Raw genomic sequence first — 23,804 nt, forward strand, 5'->3', positions numbered from 1 at the left:
AAAACTTTCCTTTTTGATAAAGCTTATAGTTAGAGTGGTTTAGGTTATCCTGAACTATCTCTGTAGTTATGCTGCTATAGGCTTAGGCTGCTGGAGGACATAACGACCACTTTCACCCTCTTCGCTAAATTCTCACACTACTCTCCAATTTTGCATTATTTGCTGTTATTTTAGCTTTTAACCTTGTTCTCTCTTTTCTCTTCCTAGAAGCTACACCTGGCCTGGCTCTGTGTCTACCTGTGACACCTTTCTGGAGAGGGGCATCATCCAAGCTTCTGCTGGCAACAACTTAATGCTCACCCTCTACCAATGATCCACATGCCCCTGTCTTTCAGTGTTTAACCTTTTCTCTCTCCTAGACATGGCTACTGACTGAGCTTCTACTGTGACTAATTATATGTGCTCTCTTTCAGACTCTAACCTTGAAAACTGGCTCAGAGATTATCTGTTCTTTCTTTCTAGGTGAAATGACTAAAGGAGCTACATCCATTAACATTTACTTTTCCTTCCCATAGAAAGTACTCCTGGATCAGTGCTTCTTTGTTCTCTTTGTGTCTCTGCTCTGTTCTCTCAAACCCCCAGTCGGTCGTGGCCGATGGCCGCTCACACTGAGCCTGGTTCTGGTTCTGCTGGAGGTTTCTTCCTGTTAAAAGGGAGTTTTTCCTCTCCACTGTCGCTACATGCATGCTCAGTATGAGGAATTGCTGCAAAGTCAACACCAGTGACTGTCCACTGTCTCTACATGCTCATCTGGGAGGAGGGAATGCTGCAAGTCACTGACTGGATGCAATCTGCTGGGTTTCCTTAGACAGAAAAACTTTTTATCCAATTTGAATAAATAACTAACTCTGACTGCACTGTTCAATGGTTACGATTAATTGGAATGTATGAACCTGACTGTTGTGAAGAGCCTTGAGATGACATGTGTTGTGAATTGAGGCATAGTGGCCTCCAGCAACGTGCGAATGGTCCAATATTCAGCAAACTAGTGGTCCAACACTAGAAACCACCAGTAAACCTGCAGTCTGAGAACAAAGTGCTCTGTTAGGAACATATGGACCAATCAGATCTCTGATGTATGATGGAGCTAGATCATTAAGGGCTTTATATGTGAGGAGGAGAATTTTAAATTATATTCTGGATTTAACAGGGAGCCAATGAAGGGAAGCTAAAATAGGAGAAATATGATCTCTCTTTTTAATTTTCATCAGAACTCTTGCTGCAGCATTTTGAATCAGCTGAAGGCTTTTAACTGCATTTTGTGGACATCCTGATAGTAAAGAATTACAATAGTCCAGCCTTGAAGTAACAAATGCATGGACTAGTTTTTCAGCGTCACTCCTGGACAGGATATTTCTAATTTTGGCAATGTTCCGGAGGTGAAAGAAAGAAATCCTAGAAACCTGTTTAATGTAGGATTTAAATGACATGTCCTGGTCAAAAATAACACCAAGGTTTTTTACTTTATTACTGGAGGTCAATTTAATGCCATCCAGGTTAAGTGATTGACTAAGCAGTTTCTCTTTTAAAGACTCCGGTCCAAAGACGACAACTTCTGTCTTGTCAGAATTTAGAAGCAAAACATTTTAAGTCATCCAAGTTTTTATATCTTCAAGACATGCTTGTAGTCTATGTAACTGGTTGGGCTCATCAGGATTTATGGATAAGTAAAGCTGAGTATCATCAGCGTAACAGTGAAAATTTATCCCATGCTGCCTGATAATTTCACCTATTGGAAGCATATATATAGTAACGAGAATTGGCCCAAGTACTGAACCCTGTGGTACTCCACAATTAACCCTGGAGTTTAAAGATGATTTATCGTTTATATGAACAAACTGGAATCTGTCAGACAGATAAGATGTAAACCAGCCTAGCGCTGTTCCCCTGATCCCTACAGCATATTCCTGTACATGAACTGTCCTGAACACATGAATGGAACATTGAATGAAGATCATGAACAGTTCCTCAGAACATGGCTTCTCCAGCTTACTCCTTGCTGCCAGAAATGTGACAACGCTTCCTCTCACATATCTGAGCCACATTTGGCTTCAGAGAGGAGGGACTTGAGACCCTCAGTATGGCTTGAAGATGATCATCAGTAATTCTGGACCCGTACTTGGACTTGTTAAAGTTCAGGGTGGAGAAGAACCTTTTGCACAAATATGTGCTCCCAAAAAGGCACATGGTCCGCTTGAACATTTGGGAAAGCTCAGGGAAGCTGGGGGAAGATTCTCTCAAAAATTGCCCATGCTTGTCTGCTTTTCCATTCACCTCCCTAAATGTGGCCTTGAGGTCAGAGTTGCATTGCAGGTCAATAAGCTCCATTTGAAGCACAGGAGGAGTATCTTGCAGAGGTGAAGGGGTCTGCAGAAATTTGAAAAGTGGTTCTGTGCCTCTTGAAGTCTGCAAATCTGTGATCAAATTCCTTCTGCAGCTTCAAAATAGTATCAACATACTTCTCACCACTGAATGGTGTGCCTGCATCCACAAGTGCCTTGCATGCTGGGAAATGGCAAAGGTTTGTCTGAGAGAGCTGGGCTTTACATAACACAAGTTTTGTGGAGAATGCTCTTATGTTGTCATAGGCAGCACTGACAAGCTGCCCCTGGCCTTGTAACGTCTTGTTCAGTACATTCAGCTCATGTGTGATGTCGACAAGAAAAGTCCATGAGCCATTTCTGATCATTCAACTCGGGAACAGCCATCCCATCCTTCTCCATGAAGGCTTTCACTTCTTCTCTGAGTTCAAAAAATCTTTTCAAGACATTTCCCCTGCTGAGCCAACGTACCTCAGTGAAGTAGAGCACATCTTCATATTCTGACTCCATTTCCTCTAAAAAAGCATGGAACCTCCTGTGCTTTAAGCCCCTGGATCTGATGTTGTTGATGCATTTCACAACAACAGACATCAGGTTGTCACACTTCAGGCATTTGCTGCAAAGGGCCTGCTGATGGATAATGCAGTGCAGAGCAATGGCCTCTTCAACACCCTCCTCCTCAAGTTTTCTCTGAACAAGTGCCACCAGTGCATTTTTCCTCCTAGTCATTGATGGTGCTCCATCGGTTGTTATTCCAACAAACCTATTCCATGGCAAACCGGTATTCTCAATGGCATCACACAGCTGGCGAAATATCTCATGAGCGGCGGTCTGGCCAAGCATTGGAATTACTCTGAGCAACTCCTCTGTCACTTCAAAATTTCGATCAACACCACGGACATAAATTGAGAGCTGAGCAGTGTCAGTTATGTCTGCGCTCTCATCAAGAGCAACTGAATATGCATCAAAACATCTGGCTTTCTCACACTGTTGATGATAAATGTCACTTGACGAGTCAGAAATGCGCTCTGCCACTGTGTTGGCAGAAAGGCTGATGTTGCTGAACTGACTTTTCTTTTCCGGACAAACTATACTTGCAGCCTGTAATATGCATTTCTTTTACAAACTCTCCCTCTGTGAATGGTTTTCCCGCCTTAGCAATCATCTAATTAACCGTATAGCTAGCTTCGACTGCTGCAGCATTCTCTTTGGTTGCCTTCTTGAAGAAATCTTGTTGCCTCACTAGGCATGTTTTAAGGCTGGCAACCCGGTTGGCTCTCTCATCCCCCTGGTATTTTGCACATTCCTCAGCATGTTTAGTTGAATAATGACGTTTCAGGTTGTATTCCTTGCGCAACTTGTGCAACTTTTTCAGTGCAAATAAGGCATGTCAGGATGCCCCCTGTGCTCAACAAATACTGTGTCTCCCACCTTTGCTGAAATTGTTTGTGCTCGTCACCCATCTTTCTCTTCACTGCAGGCTTTGGCTTTGACAGAGACATGATGAGGGTGTGACAAAATGTAGTTTATTCCACTTGGCGTTGCTCTTGTTCCACGTTTCATAGAAGTCTTTAGCCAGCTAGCGACGTATGGAGTACGTCTCGACACGTGACGTAATTTCCACTTCTACTTGTCACAACAGCGCGGTAGCAGTCGCCTTTCTCCGTGTTTGATCGTGGCGACTGCTACCGGACAGTTCGTCATCCGCCACACTGTTGTTACAAGCGTAATATGCATGAAGTTGGTGTAGCTTAGCCTAACACCAAATGTCAGCCACGATGAGGAACGGTGGGCGGGACTTCCTTCAGAGGTCCACTCCCCCTGCGGGCTGCACTAATATTATAGGGACTGTCCCAATACTTGCACTTCCACCCTTGTGTCCCTGAATTGCGGGTTCCAGTTGATGGGTTCGAGTGCGTGGTGTGTCCCAATTCTCCAGAGTGGTCCTTAGCCCCGCCCCCTTTGTGCCCTCAATCCACCCTTCTGCGAAGCCCGCATCTAAGCGGACTTTGCCGAAGTATATTACTCACAATTCAGTGCTGCAGATGACGTTCTGAGCAAAAACCAATCAAACATAATCAGCCATCAAATCAGAATAATAAGAACTGCATAAACTTTAGACAGCAAGCCGACAAATATATTTTTTTACTGGTTTTCCAGGCTCAACATTGTACCAACAAGATACCAGTGGGTTCAGAGTGAGTCTGGGCAGTCAGTAGGCCATAACACTGAAGTTACCTTTCAAACAAACACTGGCACGTCGAGAGTCTGGTGTGTAAGCCTCCTTCGCTTCCTGCATTTTCTTCTCCTCAAAACAATTGCTTGTTGCAGTTTTAAATAGTTTTTTTTAGCAGCAAGACTGTGAAAACAGCGCTGGTTCCCGCCCTTTTTGATGTTGCAGTTACGGTGCAGAGGTGCAAGTCGATGACTTAACCCCTACTGTCCCAATTCTCCAATTTTGCAGCTTGTAACCTGCGTACTTCAACCCCTACATGCACTTGTACAAAGTAAACACTTCATAGAGGGGCGTAGGGTGGGAATTGGGACAGAGCCATACTTTCATATCACGGCGGGGGCCACAAGACATCGTCCTGCGGGCCGCAATTGGCCCGAGGGCCACGAGAATGAGACCTCTGTTTTAGATCATCTAAAACATTGATTTTATAGCAATAAAATCTATTTAAGCAAAACATTAGAAAGAATAAATATTCCTCTTGATAATATAACTTACTCAGATTGGCTTTTTGTTCCAAATTTCATCTTTTATAATCTGTACCTTCAACAATTAAAGGAAAACATACATTTCACTGATGCTTTCATTTAAGCTTAAATGAGGCAAATAAAGCTCAGTGAGTCTTTGGTTGGTGTGTTTTTCAGCAGATCTTCATGCTGGACTCTAACAGCTCTGCAGGCGTCCAGTTTCCTGTTTCTGAACATGTTGGTCTGCAGGACAGAAACAAAAAGCCTGAACTGTTAAATACAGGCTGCTTCACTGTTCACTATCAAAGCCCAGATATTTAAAATGCAAATGCCAATATTTTCTACCTTTAATTTGACGTTTGCTGCTGTATGGAAGGAAGTAAATGTGATGTTTGCATCTTTGCACAGACGACGATCCGGCTGCAGTCTACTCAGCGGTGAGAACAGGGGAAGTGACTTATGGAGAGATAGTCATCAAGAAAAAGAAGGAGAAGTCAAAGACCAGAGGTAAAAACTCTTCTTTAGACAGCTTGCTTAATGTTGGACTGTTCCTCTTTTCTGAAAGCACACGGTTCTGTTTATTTTTTATTTGTGGTGTTTTTGTGCAAGAAAAGAAAAGGAGATAAAGTAGAGACTTCTCTTTTCCTGCAGTAAAAACAACCACAAAGGAACATTATTTAGAAGAATATGAAAATGCCTTAAACAAATGAATAAGTCATAGGTCTGATTTCCTCTCACATTTAAAGAAAGACATTCTTAATTGGTCAATAATTGACACTACTGGCACAGACATAAAATTAATCTTTTTCTTGGACTTTGATATAAAGGAAAGTTGGTCAAAATAAATTTGTAAGGATTAAGGCCTCAGAGGTTTGTTGAGAGAACTAGCATCATGAAGACCAAGGAACCCAGCAGACAGGTCTGGGAGAACGTTCTGGAGAAGTTTAAAGCAGGGTTAGGCTCTAAAACAATATCCCAGGCTTTGGCAGCAGAATTTGTTGTTTATGTAGTTTGGAACCCGTAACCTTTTAAAACCTTGGAATAATCGTACATCAATATCCGTCTCATTGCTCATGTCCTGTGGTGCTCACCACAATGAGGCTGGGGATCGGGTCAGCAGATATAAGGTCTGTCTGCCCTCTGCTTTTTGCAAGAATTTTTTTTTCTGTTGTTCCTTATTTTATTTTGGGTAGTTTGTGATAACTTAAAGATTGTTGGCTAGCAGTGGCTACACCACGCCCAGACTCTTTTCATGCGTCGTTCCATGATTGTGGAATAATCTACCAAGCGCTACCAGAACTGGGGCGTTTCTGTCTATCTTTAAGACCCAGCTATTGAAAGCATCCCCTTAGCATGAACTGCCACCACCATGTTACACTGTAGGGATGGTGTGTTTAGGGTGATACGTGGCATTCTGCGTTCTGCATGTAGAGCCCAAAAATCAATTTTGCTCTAATCTTACCAGAGCCTCCTCTTCTACATAATTTTAAGGTTTGTGGCAAACTGCAACCAGGACTTTTTTTTCAGAGCTGCACCATGTTTTGAATCCCAATCGTCATGGTAACATCAATGTATGCATATCACAAAGGTAAATTACTGCTTGAATTTTGGTTGGATTACAGATTTGAAATGTCACTCTGGAACTGCCCTTGACGCACAGCACATTTATATTTCTAGCAGCTGAATAATCATTTTTACAGTTAAAGCCTGTTTAGCACCCAGATGGAGGCAATAAAGTTGTACAATGGATAATTAGACATAGGTAGAAACATTAAAGCTGCAGTAGAGAGTTCTGAGAAAACAGTGGACTTAGCCTAAAGTTTGACCTTAGGGATCCCTCCGCTTTGCTCTCTGCTGTGCTATAGCGCTCCCTCCACAGTGAAGCCAAATGTAAACGCGCAGGCTAGTAAGCAGGGCCACCGATGATGGTGAGTAAACAGCTGTGGCACATTCACTGGTAGAGATGAAACATCAACGATATGATTTACATTGACTATGACCTGCCCATACATTGATACCAAACTTGGTCCTCAAATCATTAGCACAGCTGTAGCACACCAGCACTCCTGAACTTGAGCGATGGTACGCGCTGTGCAGGAGAGGCGTGTGAGCAGGACATACACGAGCGTGATTGATTCTGCTAAGTCATTCCTCCTGGCTCTGATTGGTAGTTTCTGAACAAAAGCGGTGTATTTCTGGGACCAATGGGAGGAGCCAGAGGAGCTTGATTTTTTTCACAGATTATCTGTCCATATTCCACTGTCAGGACATAGCGACAGTTTTAACAAATATGGAAAAAATGTTTTTTTTACAAAAGTTACCTACTGCAGCTTTAAGTACTGCTTTAGCGAGACATTTTTGGTTTAAACAGTGTCTGTGTAAAGTTAGCTTGAGGAAGTGGTGATGTGTTTGTATAGGAGGAAGTGGCACACATAGCAGAATATACTGAACTATCTTTGTAATGTTTGATTATAAGTTTTAGATCTGTTTTTTGTGAAACTTTTCATCCAAAAATGAGAAGCTTTGAACTGCTCACAAAGTCGCAGAGCGCTGTACAAGATAAACACATTAAGTTGCATTCACTATAAAAAACAAGCATATAAAAAGCTCAATAAAATCATGACATAAAAGCCTGGTGGAACAATACAGTTTTTAGTTGGTTTTTAAAAATGTCCACAGAGTCAACAAACCAAAGTTGCAAAAGCAAGCTGCTGTTCCACGGTTTAGGAGCCACAGGCCTATTCCCCCTTGTTAGGATTATGAATGTGAGAATATTATTTAATATTCATATTTAAATATTTTATCAAATAATATTTCAGTCTGTTAAGTGTTGTCCTGTAAATACCAGCCCAGTAAGGCAAACAGTTCGCTTCTGCAGATCTCAGAGAGAACCTTGATTACCCCGTTCATGAATGAAAATCACCGGATACCCAGACAGTGATTTATTTCTACTTATCTAGTGCATATGATCGCATGATCTTATGACACACTTGGATCCAGTTGAAGAGTTTATGTCTGTTTTGCCAGCAAAGAGACATTGGCGCGCTTGTTTCCCCTCCTATCCCGATGATCACCAGCGTGGAAAAGAGAGGACCATTGTAAAGGGGGTGCTTTTATTCAGCCAGTGGCATCATGGGAAGTCTGCTGTTACCCCCCTTTCCTCAGTTGCTGGACGTCAGTTAAATGCAATTTATTTTGAAAGTTCCAGAAAAGTTTGTACCGGAGTTTTAATGTTGTTTCTATGGCTGTGGGTCCCAACACCCTTAGTTTTTAGCCTTGTACGAGGAACAGCCAGGAGATTTTGGGCTTGGGAACGAAGGCTACGACGAGCAGAATGTTATGTTAAAAACTGACAGAAATAATCAGGAGCCTTGCCATTTAGAGCCCTGTAGGTGAGAACCAGAACTTTAAACCAGATTCTAAAATCCACAGGGTGCCAGTGTAGAGAGTATAAGACCGGGGTGATATGAGAGTGTTTTTTAGATCTGGTAAGACGTTTGGCTGCTGTGTTCTGAATAGTTTGCAGACGTGAAATTGATGGTTAGTCCAGAATGGTAAATAGAGCATTGCAGTAATCTAAGCATGAATGATGTTTTCTAGATTTGCTTGAGAGACCATGTCTCTAATTTTAGAAATGTTTCTTAAATGAAAGAAACAGGAACAAGAAATAGATCTATTGCTCGAGTCAAAGCTCAATAAGGAGTCAAATGTAACTGCTACGTTTTTATTTACATTGAATTTGGTTGCTGAGCAAAAACTGCCTGATAAATTTAGAATTCAAGTGACTAGGAGCTATAATTAAGGTCTCTGTCTTATTAGTATTTAAAACCAGAATGTTGTTGGAGAACCAATCACTGATCCAAGACAAACATTGGACAAGGGTGGAGAGCCTTTCTAGCAGGTGAGGTTTAAAGGAGACATCTGAAAAAGACAGAATAATGCCAGCCAATGGGATAATATAAAACTAAAATAATAATGGGCCCAAAACTGACCCTTGTGGAACCCCACATGTTAAAGGAGCTAACAAGTTAAAGAAACCTCTTTCTGTTGGTGGAAACACGTATCACCGGTTCAAAATCATGTTCAGGTACCGGAACAGTCTCCCAACCACTTTGTTGTTGACCACAGTTGTCAGGGCGACAGGTCTGTAGTAATTTAATCCTGTGATGGTGGGTTTCTTGGGTACTGGGATGATGGTGGAGCATTTGAAGCAGGAGGGAACCTCACACAGCTCCAGTGATGTTGAGGTGTAAACAGAAAATGATGGCAGGAAATTATAATACTGAACATAAAATGGCCCCTTTAGGCAGCAAGCAGCCATGTTTTAATTTTCTGCTTACCGCCCTGAACATTACATTTTCTGAGGAATATGTCTAGATGAAAAAGTAGAAGGGCAGACGCCAGCTGGCTACCTGAGAACATCTATGCTTCTCTTTTGTGGTCGTTGATTCTGATCATTATTATTAGAAGTGGACTATTTTTTTCTTCTACATGTTGCAACGTGTGAAAGGGGACTGACAGGTTAGAAGCTGTAGCTTCCACTTCTCAGTTTTACACACATTTCCATGATTTATATTTAGAGGTTATTTGCGCAGCTGTTGAGAAGAGAAAAAAACTGTGAAAACCCGATGCTGTTTCTGGTCCAACATATTTCTGTTTAACAGCAAAAACCTGAAGGGTTCATGAACCTTCTTTTGGACATCTGCGCCATTAATCATCAGATTGTGACAGATACCAGACTTCTCTGAACATTTTACCTCCTGCTTATGTGTCAACATCCTGTTCTAACCTTCAGTCTCCTATTAAATGAGTTCTGTCTCTGACATGTTCTCTTATATAATGTAATAATTTGTTTTAATAATAATTTTAAAATATACTGTTTGACAAAAACAGTTCAGGACCCAGCTTGATCAGGTCCAGTTTGGATCTAATTAGGTTCATGTGCAGAACAGTAACGAGTCTGAAGAAGATTCAATTTGCAAACAGCTGGCATATTTAAAATGCACGTCATGAATAGTGGAGTCACATGTGGAGCGGTAGTGTTTACAGGGTTGCCAGCTTCCAAGCAGAGCTTGGCAGGAGCTTTGGCCTGCAGATAGGGCGTGGTGGGCTGGTGGGGCGTTAGTTTAATGTCTAATTAACCTACATACTGTGCATGCTGCTTTGGGTTGTGGTGTCGTTCTCTGCACAGGGTGCTGAGTAGGACGCAACACAAGCATCAGAGGAAGCGCAGCTTTAAAGTTTATCTGCATTTACACTACTTACATATTTTTAAAAACCTCTGAAATGCTTCTGTTCATATGTTGATATTACTTTTTTATCCATGTATTCATCGTTTCACACTTTAGTTTATTTTGTTTTTTTATGATGCAGCTTCAGTATTAAAGATATCATGATACCTGTGCCAGATATAATTTTTAAAGACATTCTCAGTATCTTGGAGGCTGTGTTGAGATTGTAGATGTTTTCCCTCATCATACTGGTATGAAAATGTTAATTGTGGGTTGCTTATTGCAGCACTGTTGAGTATGTATGTACATGCACACAACAGAAGTGCAAACACTTTCCGCCAACTGGAAACCACAGGGAGCGGAGCACACACTGATTTCTGTTCAAGTAGCCTTAAAACGGCATGTTTTATAGCGTGGAGAACATGGATTGTTCATTTCAGCTGCTTGGTGAAAGCATGCATGTACCTTGGAGTGCTGGCAGCACTGGTATGAGCCCAGCATAGACAGTCCTTCAGATTCTCCAACCAACCGCACCACTGTACCTGGACATTCACACCAGATCTGGGAGGAAAATTACCAGTTGCATGTGTGCAAATAATGCACATCTTCTGGCACAGACAGCGGACAGGACCAGCTTATGCATCCTTTCTTTAATATAATCAAGAGATAGAGACAATGAAAACTGCCACTGTGTTTAGAATAACCAATCACAGACAGTCATGTTGAAAACAAGGTTTTCTGTATCATCTCAGCTCTTTGCTGTGGAGTGATGTTTGTGTGGGCAGAGTGAGACAGACAGGAAAGGCATGAGACACACACCAGATGCATGATGGTCACCCGACAGGATGCCTTGTAGACGATGACATTACAAGAGTGTTGCATTTTGTGTTTGATGGTGGTGGGTTGTCCAGTGTTTCTGGGATGTACTTTTAACGAGATGGCAGAAGATCAGGTGTGTGGTGGTGCCTTAAAGGATTATTTTGGAGGTTTTTTTGTAGTGATGTTCTGTTGAAAGATTAGGAGTAGCTGAGAACAGCCTTGGTGTCGATCTCACTCTTAGCATCTTCATTTAGCAAAAGTTTATTTCTTTAGGAGGTTGAAGCTAAAAGTTCAAACCAGGGACAGGATCAAAGTGGACGAAGTACCTAACTCTCACTAACAAACCAAGAGTCCATTAGTTAACATCAGATCAACATCTGCAGGATATGCTCCACCTACAACCTCGCCCTTATCAACGTCCATCAACTGTTAATAAAGTTGTTTGGCGTGTTTAAAAGGCCTCCTCCTTTTTTGCTGACCTTCTCCATATCCATCTCCATCCATCCATCTGTCCACCTGTTCGTTTGCCCACCTGTCCTTCCATCGTCTATACCCAATTACCTTTTACAAGGTCGTGAGGGGCAGGTGCTTATCCCCAGCTGTCATTGGTTGAGAGGTGAGATCCAGCCTGGACAGGTTCCCAAGTCCATCACAGAGAAGAAAACCAAAGGTTGCCTATGAGTCATCTATCTAAAAATCAGGATCAAAAGGATTTCTGAATGTTTCTTCTCTTAAAGTCAACATCAGTAACAAGTTTAAATTACCGCAGGAGGAGCCGTCCTCATAATTCATGAATACAGGAAAAATAGAGGAAAAACGTTTATTTTGTTTAGCATAAAACTCTGGATATTTTCTTCACACAGCTAAGCGAGTCATTCTCAGCACACATTGGTCCTTTATAGACACCAGTTTATCAGGCTTTTATGTGGGTCCAGTGTTGCAGAACCATCTCTAACAGAATCTGTGTGTTTGTGCTTCCAGGGAGTCAACCGGACCCAGATGTGGTCTACTCCTTATTAAACAGCTCCAGAGTCAACCAGTGATCTCCAGCAGCTTCCTTCAACTGGTTTTCAACATCCATAAAGACTTTTTACTGGTGTGTTAGATCTACCTCACTGGGATCAGACCATGACATCTCATTCAACATAACTGGTATCCAGTCGTAGGTAAGGAAACCACTGGCACGTCCTGAGTGTTGGACCCATGGCCTGGGCTAACTACAATAAACATCACAGGCTCACAACAAGCTTCAATTCTTTGCTTTTTATTCGTTTAAACTCTGCAGCAACATGTTCGCTAGCAGAGGCAGTAAAGTTTTCTGTTTGTGGCTAATTTAATGAAATACAAACCTTCAGAAGTAGAGATAAAACAGTTCATTACCACCACTGTGAGCACATTATATATGTGCAGCAGCTATGTTGGATTTTGATATCTGGGTTTGTTGAAATCTTTAACTTTTCCTCTGGAAATTCAACGATCAGAGGAGCTCAATGCCAGTTTTGCTTGTACAGATAGAATGGATTTTATTGTATGCTTTATATTAAATCATTTGCTTGTATTGTAGGATCAGCATCAAATAACAGATGTCCTGAACAGATTTGTGTCTCAGTTTTTGCATCCTCTGTAACTTTACTGGCATATTTGTTTGAGGTAAAGATGTGAGTTAGATAATGGCAGCAGTTTGAGTTATTAGAGATTTCCTCTCTTTTTGCCTACCGAGTCGATGACTGTGACCTCAGATTCTGTTAAAACCAAAATCGATTTAGATTATTGATTAACCAAATATTCAGAATCAGAATCAGCTTTATTGCCAAGTTCGTACATAAAAACAAGGAATTTGACTCCGATACACTTTGCTCTTTGGTTTTGTTTTTGCATTACAGAATATACATATTTACAATGTACAATATACACATATATAATAAAAGGTGCATTTGCAACATCTGTATGCTGTTGTTTTGTACTCTATTGAATGTTCATCAGAGAAACAGCCTGGGGGAAGAAACTGTCTCTGCGGCAGCTGGTTTTAGTGAACAGTGCTCTGTAGCGCCACCTGAAGGTAAAGCTCTGAACAGTTTATGTGCAGGGTGTGTGAGGTTTGCAGAGATTTTAGCAGCTCTTTTACTGAGCCTAGACCTGTATAAGTCCTGGATGGAGGGAAGGTCAGCCCTGATTATTCTCTCTGCATTCCTGATTATTCGTTGCAGTCTGGACCTGTCCTGTTTTGTGGATGATCCAAACCACACTGAGATGGATGAAGACAAGATAGACTGAATGATGGCAGTGGAGAAGATGACCAGCAGCTCCTGTGGAAGGTTGAACTTCTTGAGTTGCCTCAGGAAGTACAGTCTCTGGTGGACCTTCTTTCAAACAGTGTCTATGTGTGAAGACCATCTCAGGTCCTCAGAGATGGTGGTTCCTGAGAACCTGAAGTGGTCCACGGCCGATACGGTGTTGTTGAGGATGGTGAGGGGGGTGTATGGGGGTGGTGTTCTCCGAAAGTCCACCACCATTTCCAGTCTTGAGTGGGTTGAGTTCAAGGTAGTTCTGACTGCACCAGTGTACCAGCCGATCCACCTGCTGTCTGTATGCAGACTCATCACCGTCCTGGATCAGTCCAATGACAGTGGTGTCATCTGCAAACTTAAGGAGTTTCACGGACGAGTCCGGTGAGGTGCAGTCATTTGTGTACAGAGAGAAGAGGAGTGGGGATAGAAGACACCCCTGGGGGACACCAGTACTTATTGATCTGGTTCGGGAGAAGATGCTCTCCAGTCTCACCTGCGCTGTTGGTCTGTCAGGAAGCTGTTGATCCACTGACAGGTGGAGGCTGGGACGTTGAGCTGGGTGAGCTTCTGGTGGAGGATGTCTGGTATGATGGTGTTGAAGGCCGAGCTGAAGTCTACAAACAGGATCCTGGCGAACGTCCCTGGACGGTCGAGATGTTGCAGGATGAAGTGTAGACCTAAGTTAACAGCATCATCTGCCGACCTGTTTGCTCGGTAAGCAAATTGCAGGGGGTCCAGCAGGGGGCCTGTGATGTCTTTCAGGTGCTTCAACACCAGCCGCTCAAAGGATTTCATGACCACAGACGTCAGGGCTACAGGCCTGTAGTCATTTAATCCTACGATGGTGGGTTTCTTGGGCACCGGGATGATGGTGGATCGTTTGAGGCAGGAGGGGACCTCACATTTCTCCAGTGATTTGTTGAAGTTCCTTGTGAAGATCGGAGCGAGTTGATTTGCACAGGCTTTCAGACATGATGGGGAGACGTTATCAGGTCCTCCAGCTTTCTTTGTTTTCATGCGCTGAAAGAGCCTGTTTACCTCTTCCTCTGAGATCTTTAGTGCAGGCAGAGGATCTGATGGTGGGGGGTTCGTTACTTTATGGGAGGAATTTGTTCCTGAATGGGATATGGATGAGATGATTTGAGGTGTGAATGGCTTCTTGTCATGTCTGCAGTAGAAGCCATTCAGACGGTTCGCCAGGCAAGGATTCTGTTCAGGAAGGGTGGGGGAGCTCCTATAGGCAGTCAGGTTTCTCAGACCAGTCCATACAGCCGAAGTGTCACCAGTACAAAGGCTGTTCTTCAGCTTCTCACTGTAGCTTCTCTTGGCTGCTTTGATCTCCTTTGTTAGTCTGTTCCTGGCCTGCCTGTACCGCGCCCAATCTCCACTGCTGTGAGCTTCTTCCTTTTCCCTGCGCAGATTCCTGAGGTGTGGAGTAAACCATGGCTTGTTGTTCCCAAAGGTGCAGAAGGTCTTGGTCTGCACACACATGTCCTCACAGAAACTGATGTATGATGTCACCACATCAGTTAGTTGGTTTAAGTCAGTGGCTGAAGTTTCAAAAACAGTCCAGTCTGTGCATTCAAAGCAGGCCTGTAGCATCTGCTTTGATTCCTCAGTCCACTTCTTAACAGTGTGAACCTTGGGTTTGGAAGCTCTTAGTCTCTGTCTGTAGGTTGGGATGAGGTGGATTAGATAATGATCTGAAAAACCCAGAGCAGCCCTGGTAACAGCATGATATGAGTCCTTTAAAGCTGTGTAACAATGGTCCAGTGTGTTTTTGTCTCTGATGGGACACTTAATATGCTGTCTGTATTTGGGGAGTTCATTGGAGAGGTTTGCTCTGTTAAAATCTCCCAGTATTATGATGAAAGAGTCCGTGTATTTTTTCTCCAGGTCTGTAATCAGCTCAGCAAGATGTTTTTCCACACAATAGTGCAGCCATGCGGTAGAAAATATGAGCCAATTATTAAAACGAGGAAATCTGTCTCGGTGAATAAAACGGTTTACAGATTATGGAAAATGACTCCAGATCCGGACTACCGGTACATGTTTTTCCCAGCACTTTTACGTCTCAGCACCAACCTTCGTTTATATAAAAGCAGATTCCGCCTCCTCGCCTCTTCCCCGATAGCTCCGCGCTGCGATCTGCTCTGAATAGCTGGAAGTTCGGCATCAGCAGTGCGCAGTCCGGGATGTTTTCACTCAGCCATGTCTCGGTGAAGCAGAGAACCGCTGATCCACGGAGGATATATATTTACATTATAATTAAAAATCATAATTGAGGAAAATAGTTTTCTCAACCAAAAATCATTGCTTACGAATAGAAATCAGAGATGTCCTCTGGTGTGGTGATTATGGGCTCAAAGCATTTAATAATTACAATTAGTTAATTCCTTAATAATTGACAATTACTAACCACAAATATCACTATTAATCAACTGCTCTGCTGAATGGTGGAGGAACTTCGACCTTAGGTTGACAGAAACTCACTCCTGCACAAAAATGAACACAGAATGTTTATTAAACCTGTTGACTCTCTTGCAGCGGGTCTCTCATTATTCACCCTTGGAGCTACAGAGTCTTCCTCATCATCTGCAGCTTGTGTAGACATCTTCTCAGGTGTCTAACTTACTCCGATACATAAGACACAGGAGACATTTTTGTTGTTGAAATGGTAGCCACACTGCCCCGTTCTGGTTCGAACACGCACTGAGCATCGAGAACAGGGGAGGCGCCGCCTTTATTACTTTTTACAATAGTGTTTAACCTTCCACTCTACAAAGTAGTGCCAACCCAAAAGAATACAACAGTGGCATACATTGTACTCAACACCCCCACTCAATGGTGCCACTCACTTCAGCCACAACACTAGTTTCCAAACATATATGAACAAAACTTTTCAATCTTGGCCCTTGTGGCAGATTTTGTGAACACATCTGCGACCATGTTGTCTGTAGGACAGTACACCAAAACAATTTTACCCTGTAAAACGTTTGACCTTATGAAGTGATACTTAATGTCCACATGCTTGCTCCTCTGACGATTCACAGGATTCTTTGCAAGGCTTATAGTCCCTTGGTTGTCCTCAAACACTTTAGCTGTTTGTTCAAAACGGTGGTCCATGTCCTGTAGTAGTTGAGATAGATAGAGCGCTTCTTGAATAGTAGCTGCCAATGCTAAATGCTCAGCTTCACATGTTGACAATGAGACCGTTTGCTGTTTTCTTGTTTTCCATGAAACGATAGCACCGCTCTGACTTAGGCTGAAGCAGTAGCCAGTTGTGCTTTTTCTGTCAATAACATCATTGGCCCAGTCTGCGTCGGAATATCCTATGAGCTCCAATTTGGTGTCACACTTCTTATAACACAACTCATAGGCATCGGTTCCTTGTAAATACCTGTACACATGCTTTAAAGCTGTCATATGTTTCTCCCTTGGATCTGACATGTGCTGTGACAGTTTACTCACAATCCAGCTGATATCGGGCCTAGTACAAGTCATTGTATAGATGAGGCTGCCCAACATTTCTCTGTACTTTCTTTGATCAGTTTGTTCCCCTTCAGGCATTAGGTCACATTTGATTTCACTAGGGGTGGCTCTGGGTTTACACTCAGCCATACCAAACCTTTCCAGTATTCTCTTTATGTACCTGGACTGGTTCATTTTGATAGAACCTTCTTTTTGTGTGAAATCAATCCCAATAAAATGGGTGAGATTCCCAAGGTCTTTCATTTTAAACTGACTTTTCAGTTTCTCTTTGACCTCTCTTAGACACATCTCATTGCTTGCAGCCAAAACTATATCATCGACCCATACTAATAAAATAACTTTTTCTTTATCAGACAACTTTGTATAGATACAATGATCAACCTGGCTCTGTACAAACTCATTCATAATCAGAAATTTATGCAGCATCATATTCCAATTCCTCCCAGATTGTTTGAGCCCATAAATAGATTTATTCAACTTGCACACGAGTCGCACACCGTTCTTTGGTTTAACCTGGAAACCTTCGGGTTGGTCCATGTATATTTCACAGTCAATGGGCGCATGTAAGTATGCAGCTTTAACGTCCATCTGGTTTAGTATAAGGTCATGCTGTGCTGCTAGTTGCATCAGCACACGTAGTGATGTTAAGTTTGCAGTTGGAGAGAACGTCTCTGAATAGTCAAGTCCCTCTACCTGACTGTATCCCTTTGCATACCTGGCTTTATATGTCTCGTTCCCTTTATTATCTTCTTTGAGAGCATATACCCACCTTCCCCCCACTGTCTGCCTACCTTCTGGTAATGTTACAAGTGAGAAGGTGTTGTTTTCTTTAAATGAAACCATTTCATCTCTCATCGCCTTTTTCCACCTATCAGATACTGGCGATGCCATAGCCTCGTTAAAGGTCTGTGGCAGTCCAGCTGTAGCTCTGTAGCAGTAATCAATGGTTAACTCACTACTCTGCACTACACATTCATAGTCCTCCAAGTATTTGGGTTTCGTTCTGACTCTACCATTAGTACAAGTAGCCTGGGAGTCATTAGTTGGATTTGTGTCACTCTTCAGCTCTGAGTCTCTCTCTGTGTCTGTCAGTTCTGTTTCTTTGGTTAGTGGCTGACTAGTTTGACTTGGTGTAGTTATCCACTCCATGTAGTGGTCTTCTGTTCGGTCCCCATCAGTCTGAGTATGCTTCTCAGTCAAACCCCTTGTAATGAAGTGGGCCAATCTGTGTTTCTGAACTTTGTTTGTCTCTGGAAAATAAACCATGTAAGCAGGTGAATAACGATCAAAACCAACAAAAATTCCCTTTTTGCCTTTAGGATCAAGCTTCTTCTTGTTTTGCTCATACACCATACATTCAGAACCAAACTTATTCATTTTGGACAGATCTGGCCTCTTTCCAGTGAAAAGGAAATAGGGGGTTTCCCCTGTTCTCTTACAGTAACACCTATTTCTTATAACTGCAGCTGTCCTGGCTGCGTAAGGCCACAGATTCTTGGGTAAACCTGACTCAATCAGCATACATCGGACCATTTCAAAGAGTGTGCGCCAATTCCTCTCTGCTGTCCCATTTTGATGGGGAGAGTAGGACGCTGACCTCTCATGCTTTATAGCATTGTCCCTCAACAATGACTGGTACTCCTCTGACACAAATTCTGTTCAATTGTCTGATCTCAGACGTTTTACTTTACCGTAAGGTGCAGTGTCTGCCAAGAACTGCTTAGTTGTGTTGGGACCACAGCCATGGGTTTCAACATTAAAACTCCGGTACATACTTTCCTGGAACTTTTCAAAATAAAGTGCATTAACCTTCTTCCAGCACAGCCAAGAAAGGGGGTAACTGCGGACTTCCTGTGGCGCCATTACCCAAATAAAAGCCCCCACCTTTCCACAAGTCTTTCTCTTCCACGCGGCCTTCCAAAGGAACCAGATAGGAGGGGAAAGCGCGCTGAGGTCTTTTGCTGGCAAAAAGACATAAATTCAACTGGATCCGAAGCCATATGATCACCGATCATATGCAAAGTTAAGTAGAATGAAATACTGTCTGTGTATCCGGTATTTTCATTCATGAACGGGGAAATTAAGGTGTAAGAGTTGCTTACATTTTCTCTTCGAGGCCCCACAGAAGCAAAACTGTTCAAGAGAAGCCCCGAAGACGGCAGAGACCGCAGCGGACAACGTTCGTTCTTCATCCACAGCTGGAAGTTAGCGGGAAGCTAACCTTTGTTCACCGAACAAACGCACCTTCTGATCGGAAGAAACCGATGAAGTTAGCGGGAAGCTAACTCTTTGTTCACGACGGATATCTTCTTCAAACTTCGCCCTTGGACAACATTTCCTGAACAGGTTCAGAGGTTGGGTTTGGGCAGACTAACAGTTAGGATGAAATAATCTGAACGTTTTCATTCTATAAAGTTTGTTTTGTGGAACCTGGCGATCTTTAGCGCTAGAAGGCTAGCTACGGCAGGAGCCGGTTCCGTGTTCTTTGTATGTTTTAAAGCTAAGATAAACTTTATTAAAAGGGTGGTTTTAACCAGAACATTGCTCATAACGCGCCGTCCGCGCTTATGCATTTTAACCCTGGTATTTTAAAGGTATGTGTTGATTCTGGTGCTAAGCTATCTTCTAGTTAAGCACTTTAGCTAGCTTCTTTGTTAGCCCAACGGCCAGCCAGTAAGAACACGTGTGCTAGCATTAAGGCTAGTCAACAGAAAGGTTGTTAGTTTTCAAGCTAGTGAATAATAGTCCCTGAACATCATTTGCTAGAGTTGATAACTAAGTAAACACCATTAAGCCCAATTTCTCCAGAAAGATTTGGCTCTTTTCCAAAATACTCAATAATATTTCTTCAAATATTATTTTAATAAATAAAGGCAGTTAATTAGACACCGATGAGAATTAATCATCCAGGAGGTTGGTTTTATTCAGCAGATCATTATTTAAAACATTATTTTATTAAAATAATATTTAATCTGATCTTGCATTGTGAATGTTTGTCTAAATGTTGCTGATTATTTTCTAAGTTGGTTCCAAAACTAACTTGACTTCACTTCCAGATTCTTCAAGATAATCCTTGGTTCTCAAACATAAACATTGCATGGTAATGTTGCATCACTCTTTTTGGTCATGATTTCTAATCATCTTTAATCAACTTGTTTATATTGTACATAGTCCATTAGTCTTCATTATTCTTTAATTCTGCTTGGTAGTTTAGTTGGATTGTTTTAGCATAGTAAAGAGTTTGTTGATTGAAATATGTTTGACTTTGAGTTGACTTATTTTTGTTAATAAATTCTTGTATTTTAAGAAATTGTGTGAATTCATTCCATATGTGTGCAGAGTTTATGCTGTTCAATAATGCCAGAGCTCGTCTCACACCTTTCTATTCTGTCCTAATACCATCGCCTTAATGGGGCTGGTATTCACAGGACAATCCTTAACAGACCGGAATATTATTTGGTAAAATATTAATATTAAATATTAAATAATATTCTCAGATTCATATTTCCAATAGTTGCCTCAACTGCTTTGTTTTTGTTCCTAAGGAAGTACACATAAATGGCACCTGAAAAATCATCTTTGAAAGTGATAGCATATTTATGCCCTTCAAGTGACTCTGGTGCAATAGGTCCACCCAGGTCTGTGTGTACTAGCTCTAATGGCTCCTTGGCCCTCACATCACTCTGCCTGTTTCTTCTTTGAGAAAATTTACCCTCTAGGCAAATTTCACATTGGTTGGGTCTGCACATTTTATCTTTGATTTTCATCCCATTTACAACTGTTTCAAGTTTTACAATATCATCATAGTTGCAATGACCCATTATCTCATGCCATGTTTTTAGATCAAAAGATACATTGCAGGAATCCTCACTGCTTACATCTTTCTCTGTGACAATGTCCAAATAGTACAGTCTGTCCTTTACCTTCATCTTACATGCCGTCAGGAAGAACCATTTTGTTGTTATTCTTCTCGAAGTATAACCTTGCACCTTTCGAAACTGCTGCATCCACAGACAAGATGTTCTGTGGGTATTCTGGAATCAGGAGAGCATCCGTGAGCTTGACACTCACCACTTTCCCGTTGCAGTTGGTCAGCTCTATTTGTGCGTCTCCTTTTCTCAGCACACTGCCAGTAATCCGTGTCCCATCTGCCAGTTGCATCACATGGTTATTGGGCTGGAATGTCTGGTCAAATCTGATGAAGGCATCCTCGTTGGTCATGATGTGGGCAGAGGCACCGCTGTCCACCAGTAGACCTTGCTGCTGTGTACCGTGGGGTTCCCATTCACTCACCCGGAGCACAAACACTTCTTCCTCATTTATGGGTCTATGCCTCTCTTTAACACGAAAACGTCTTTGTCCAGTGTCTGTAATGGTGGCCACCCTGCTTCCATTTTGTGTGCTAGTCACTCTCCGCTGAGTTTTCTTGTCTTTGTTTCTGCAGTCTTTTGCTTTATGTCCCATTTTCTCACAAATAAAGCATTCTCCACTGAAATACTTCTCCTTTTCTTTAAACTTAGGCCTGGATGCTCTGTAATTAGCGGTCATTATTTCGTCTGTTTGGGGCTTATTGCGGTAGCGCAAGGTGCATTCAAAACTTCTCAGCCTTGCCTTGAACTCACTGAAGGTCAACGTTTCCTTCGTCTGAGTAACGTGTACAGAAAATGGGTTGTATTTTTCCGTGAGTCCTTTTAGTACCATCGCTGTCAGAAGTGCATCACTGAGGGTCTCTTTAGCTCTGTTTAACGCGGCCACTATCTTTTCAACACGGGCTAGATAGTCTGCTAATGCCTCCCCATCAGCCATTTGCACATTTGTTAGCTCTGTGTACAGTCCGACAATACGTGGCTTTTCTTCTGACTCAAAATAGCGCCTCAGTATTTCTAGGCTTTTCTTGCCGTCATCAGGTGCTTCATAGAGGATTAGCGTTAGCGTCTTGTCATCCAAACAACCACACAATTCTGCGTAAGCCATATCATTTTTCCTACCGATTTCCTCAGCCTCTGGTGCATTAGCCTCCGCTGCTAACTCACGTCCCAGGATGACGTCTTTGAGGCCAATGGTTTTCAAGTACGCTAAAAACCTTGCTTTCCAGATGTGATAGCGTGCTTCGTCTCCGTCAAACCGCGGTGGCAGTCCCCTTCCATGTATCGTTGTACTTGGCACTTGTCTGGGCCCATAACCTGTTAACTCTCTTGCAGCGGGTCTCTCATTATTCACCCTTGGAGCTACAGAGTCTTCCCCATCATCTGCAGCTTGTGTAGACATCTTCTCAGGTGTCTAACTTACTCCGATACATAAGACACAGGAGACATTCTTTGTTGTTGAAATGGTAGCCACACTGCCCTGTTCTGGTTCGAACACGCACTGAGCATCGAGAACAGGGGAGGCTCCGCCTTTATTACTTTTTACAGTAGTGTGTAACCTTCCACTCTACAAAGTAGTGCCAACCCAAAAGAATACAACAGTGGCATACATTGTACTCAACAAAACCAAACAGCTCTGATACACCTCGCTGTTCTGATTCAATAATTTTCACCTAATTAAGCATGCGCAATTCTAGCAAAAGGAGTAAAATAACTAACTAAACAAAGATAAAACAATCTGGAGTGTCTATGAAGATCAAACCAGCAGTTTATGGGAAAAAAAGGTAGTGGGACAAACTTTGGGTTGAGGTGAAATGTGGGAGTGTAATCAGTCCTGTAACACGTTTCACAGACAGTCTTCAGGAGCGGCTTATACCAGTTGCGGTCATAAAACGTCCCCCACAGTGAGACTCCGTGAAATACAAAGGGTGATAAACCTTTAGGAGGTAACCAGTGGGAAAAAACCAAACATGAAGACAAAGGAAAATGAACGTTTCACCATGTGGTTCTAGCTGCACTTCAGGCTTCTGAGAGCTCTACAGTCCAACTTTAAGTGCACCTGAGTCTGCAATCAGGTGCTTACGGCAAAGGGTGGTTTAACTGCTTTTTCAGGTCTTTTATTGTCTTAATACGGATGATTTTGGCATACAGCTCATGAAAACCCAAAATTCCTATCTCGCAAAATTAGCATATCATTAAAAGGGTCTCTAAACGAGCTATGAACCTAATCATCTGAATCAACGAGTTAACTCTAAACACCTGCAAAAGATTCCTGAGGCCTTTAAAACTCCCAGCCTAGTTCATCACTCAAAACCCCAATCATGGGTAAGACTGCCGACCTGACTGCTGTCCAGAAGGCCACTATTGACACCCTCAAGCAAGAGGGTAAGACACAGAAAGAAATTTCTGAACGAATAGGCTGTTCCCAGAGTGCTGTATCAAGGCACCTCAGTGGGAAGTCTGTGGGAAGGAAAAAGTGTGGCAGAAAACGCTGCACAACGAGAAGAGGTGACCGGACCCTGAGGAAGATTGTGGAGAAGGGCCGATTCCAGACCTCGGGGGACCTGCGGAAGCAGTGGACTGAGTCTGGAGTAGAAACATCCAGAGCCACCGTGCACAGGCATGTGCAGGAAATGGGCTACAGGTGCCGCATTCCCCAGGTCAAGCCACTTTTGAACCAGAAACAGCGGCAGAAGCGCCTGACCTGGGCTACAGAGAAGCAGCACTGGACTGTTGCTCAGTGGTCCAAAGTACTTTTTTCGGATGAAAGCAAATTCTGCATGTCATTCGGAAATCAAGGTGCCAGAGTCTGGAGGAAGACTGGGGAGAAGGAAATGCCAAAATGCCAGAAGTCCAGTGTCAAGTACCCACAGTCAGTGATGGTCTGGGTTGCCGTGTCAGCTGCTGGTGTTGGTCCACTGTGTTTTATCAAGGGCAGGGTCAATGCAGCTAGCTATCAGGAGATTTTGGAGCACTTCATGCTTCCATCTGCTGAAAAGCTTTATGGAGATGAACATTTCATTTTTCAGCACGACCTGGCACCTGCTCACAGTGCCAAAACCACTGGTAAATGGTTTACTGACCATG

At 42.6% G+C, this 23,804-nt stretch overlaps 1 protein-coding gene across 1 annotated transcript in view; it reads left to right on the forward strand.

The window, feature by feature from the left end:
* The window catches only part of LOC124881011 (low affinity immunoglobulin gamma Fc region receptor II-a-like), a 38,991-nt gene that overhangs the window by 8,150 nt on the left and 7,037 nt on the right, over nt 1-23,804 (forward strand). Inside the window, exon 7 of the mRNA XM_047386493.1 lies at nt 5,430-5,528. Within this exon, the coding sequence (XP_047242449.1) occupies nt 5,430-5,528 (99 nt within the window). The remainder of the gene's footprint in view (nt 1-5,429; nt 5,529-23,804) is intronic.

The sequence above is a fragment of the Girardinichthys multiradiatus genome, chromosome 14 (genome assembly GCF_021462225.1).
Source record: "Girardinichthys multiradiatus isolate DD_20200921_A chromosome 14, DD_fGirMul_XY1, whole genome shotgun sequence".
NCBI lineage: Eukaryota > Metazoa > Chordata > Actinopteri > Cyprinodontiformes > Goodeidae > Girardinichthys > Girardinichthys multiradiatus.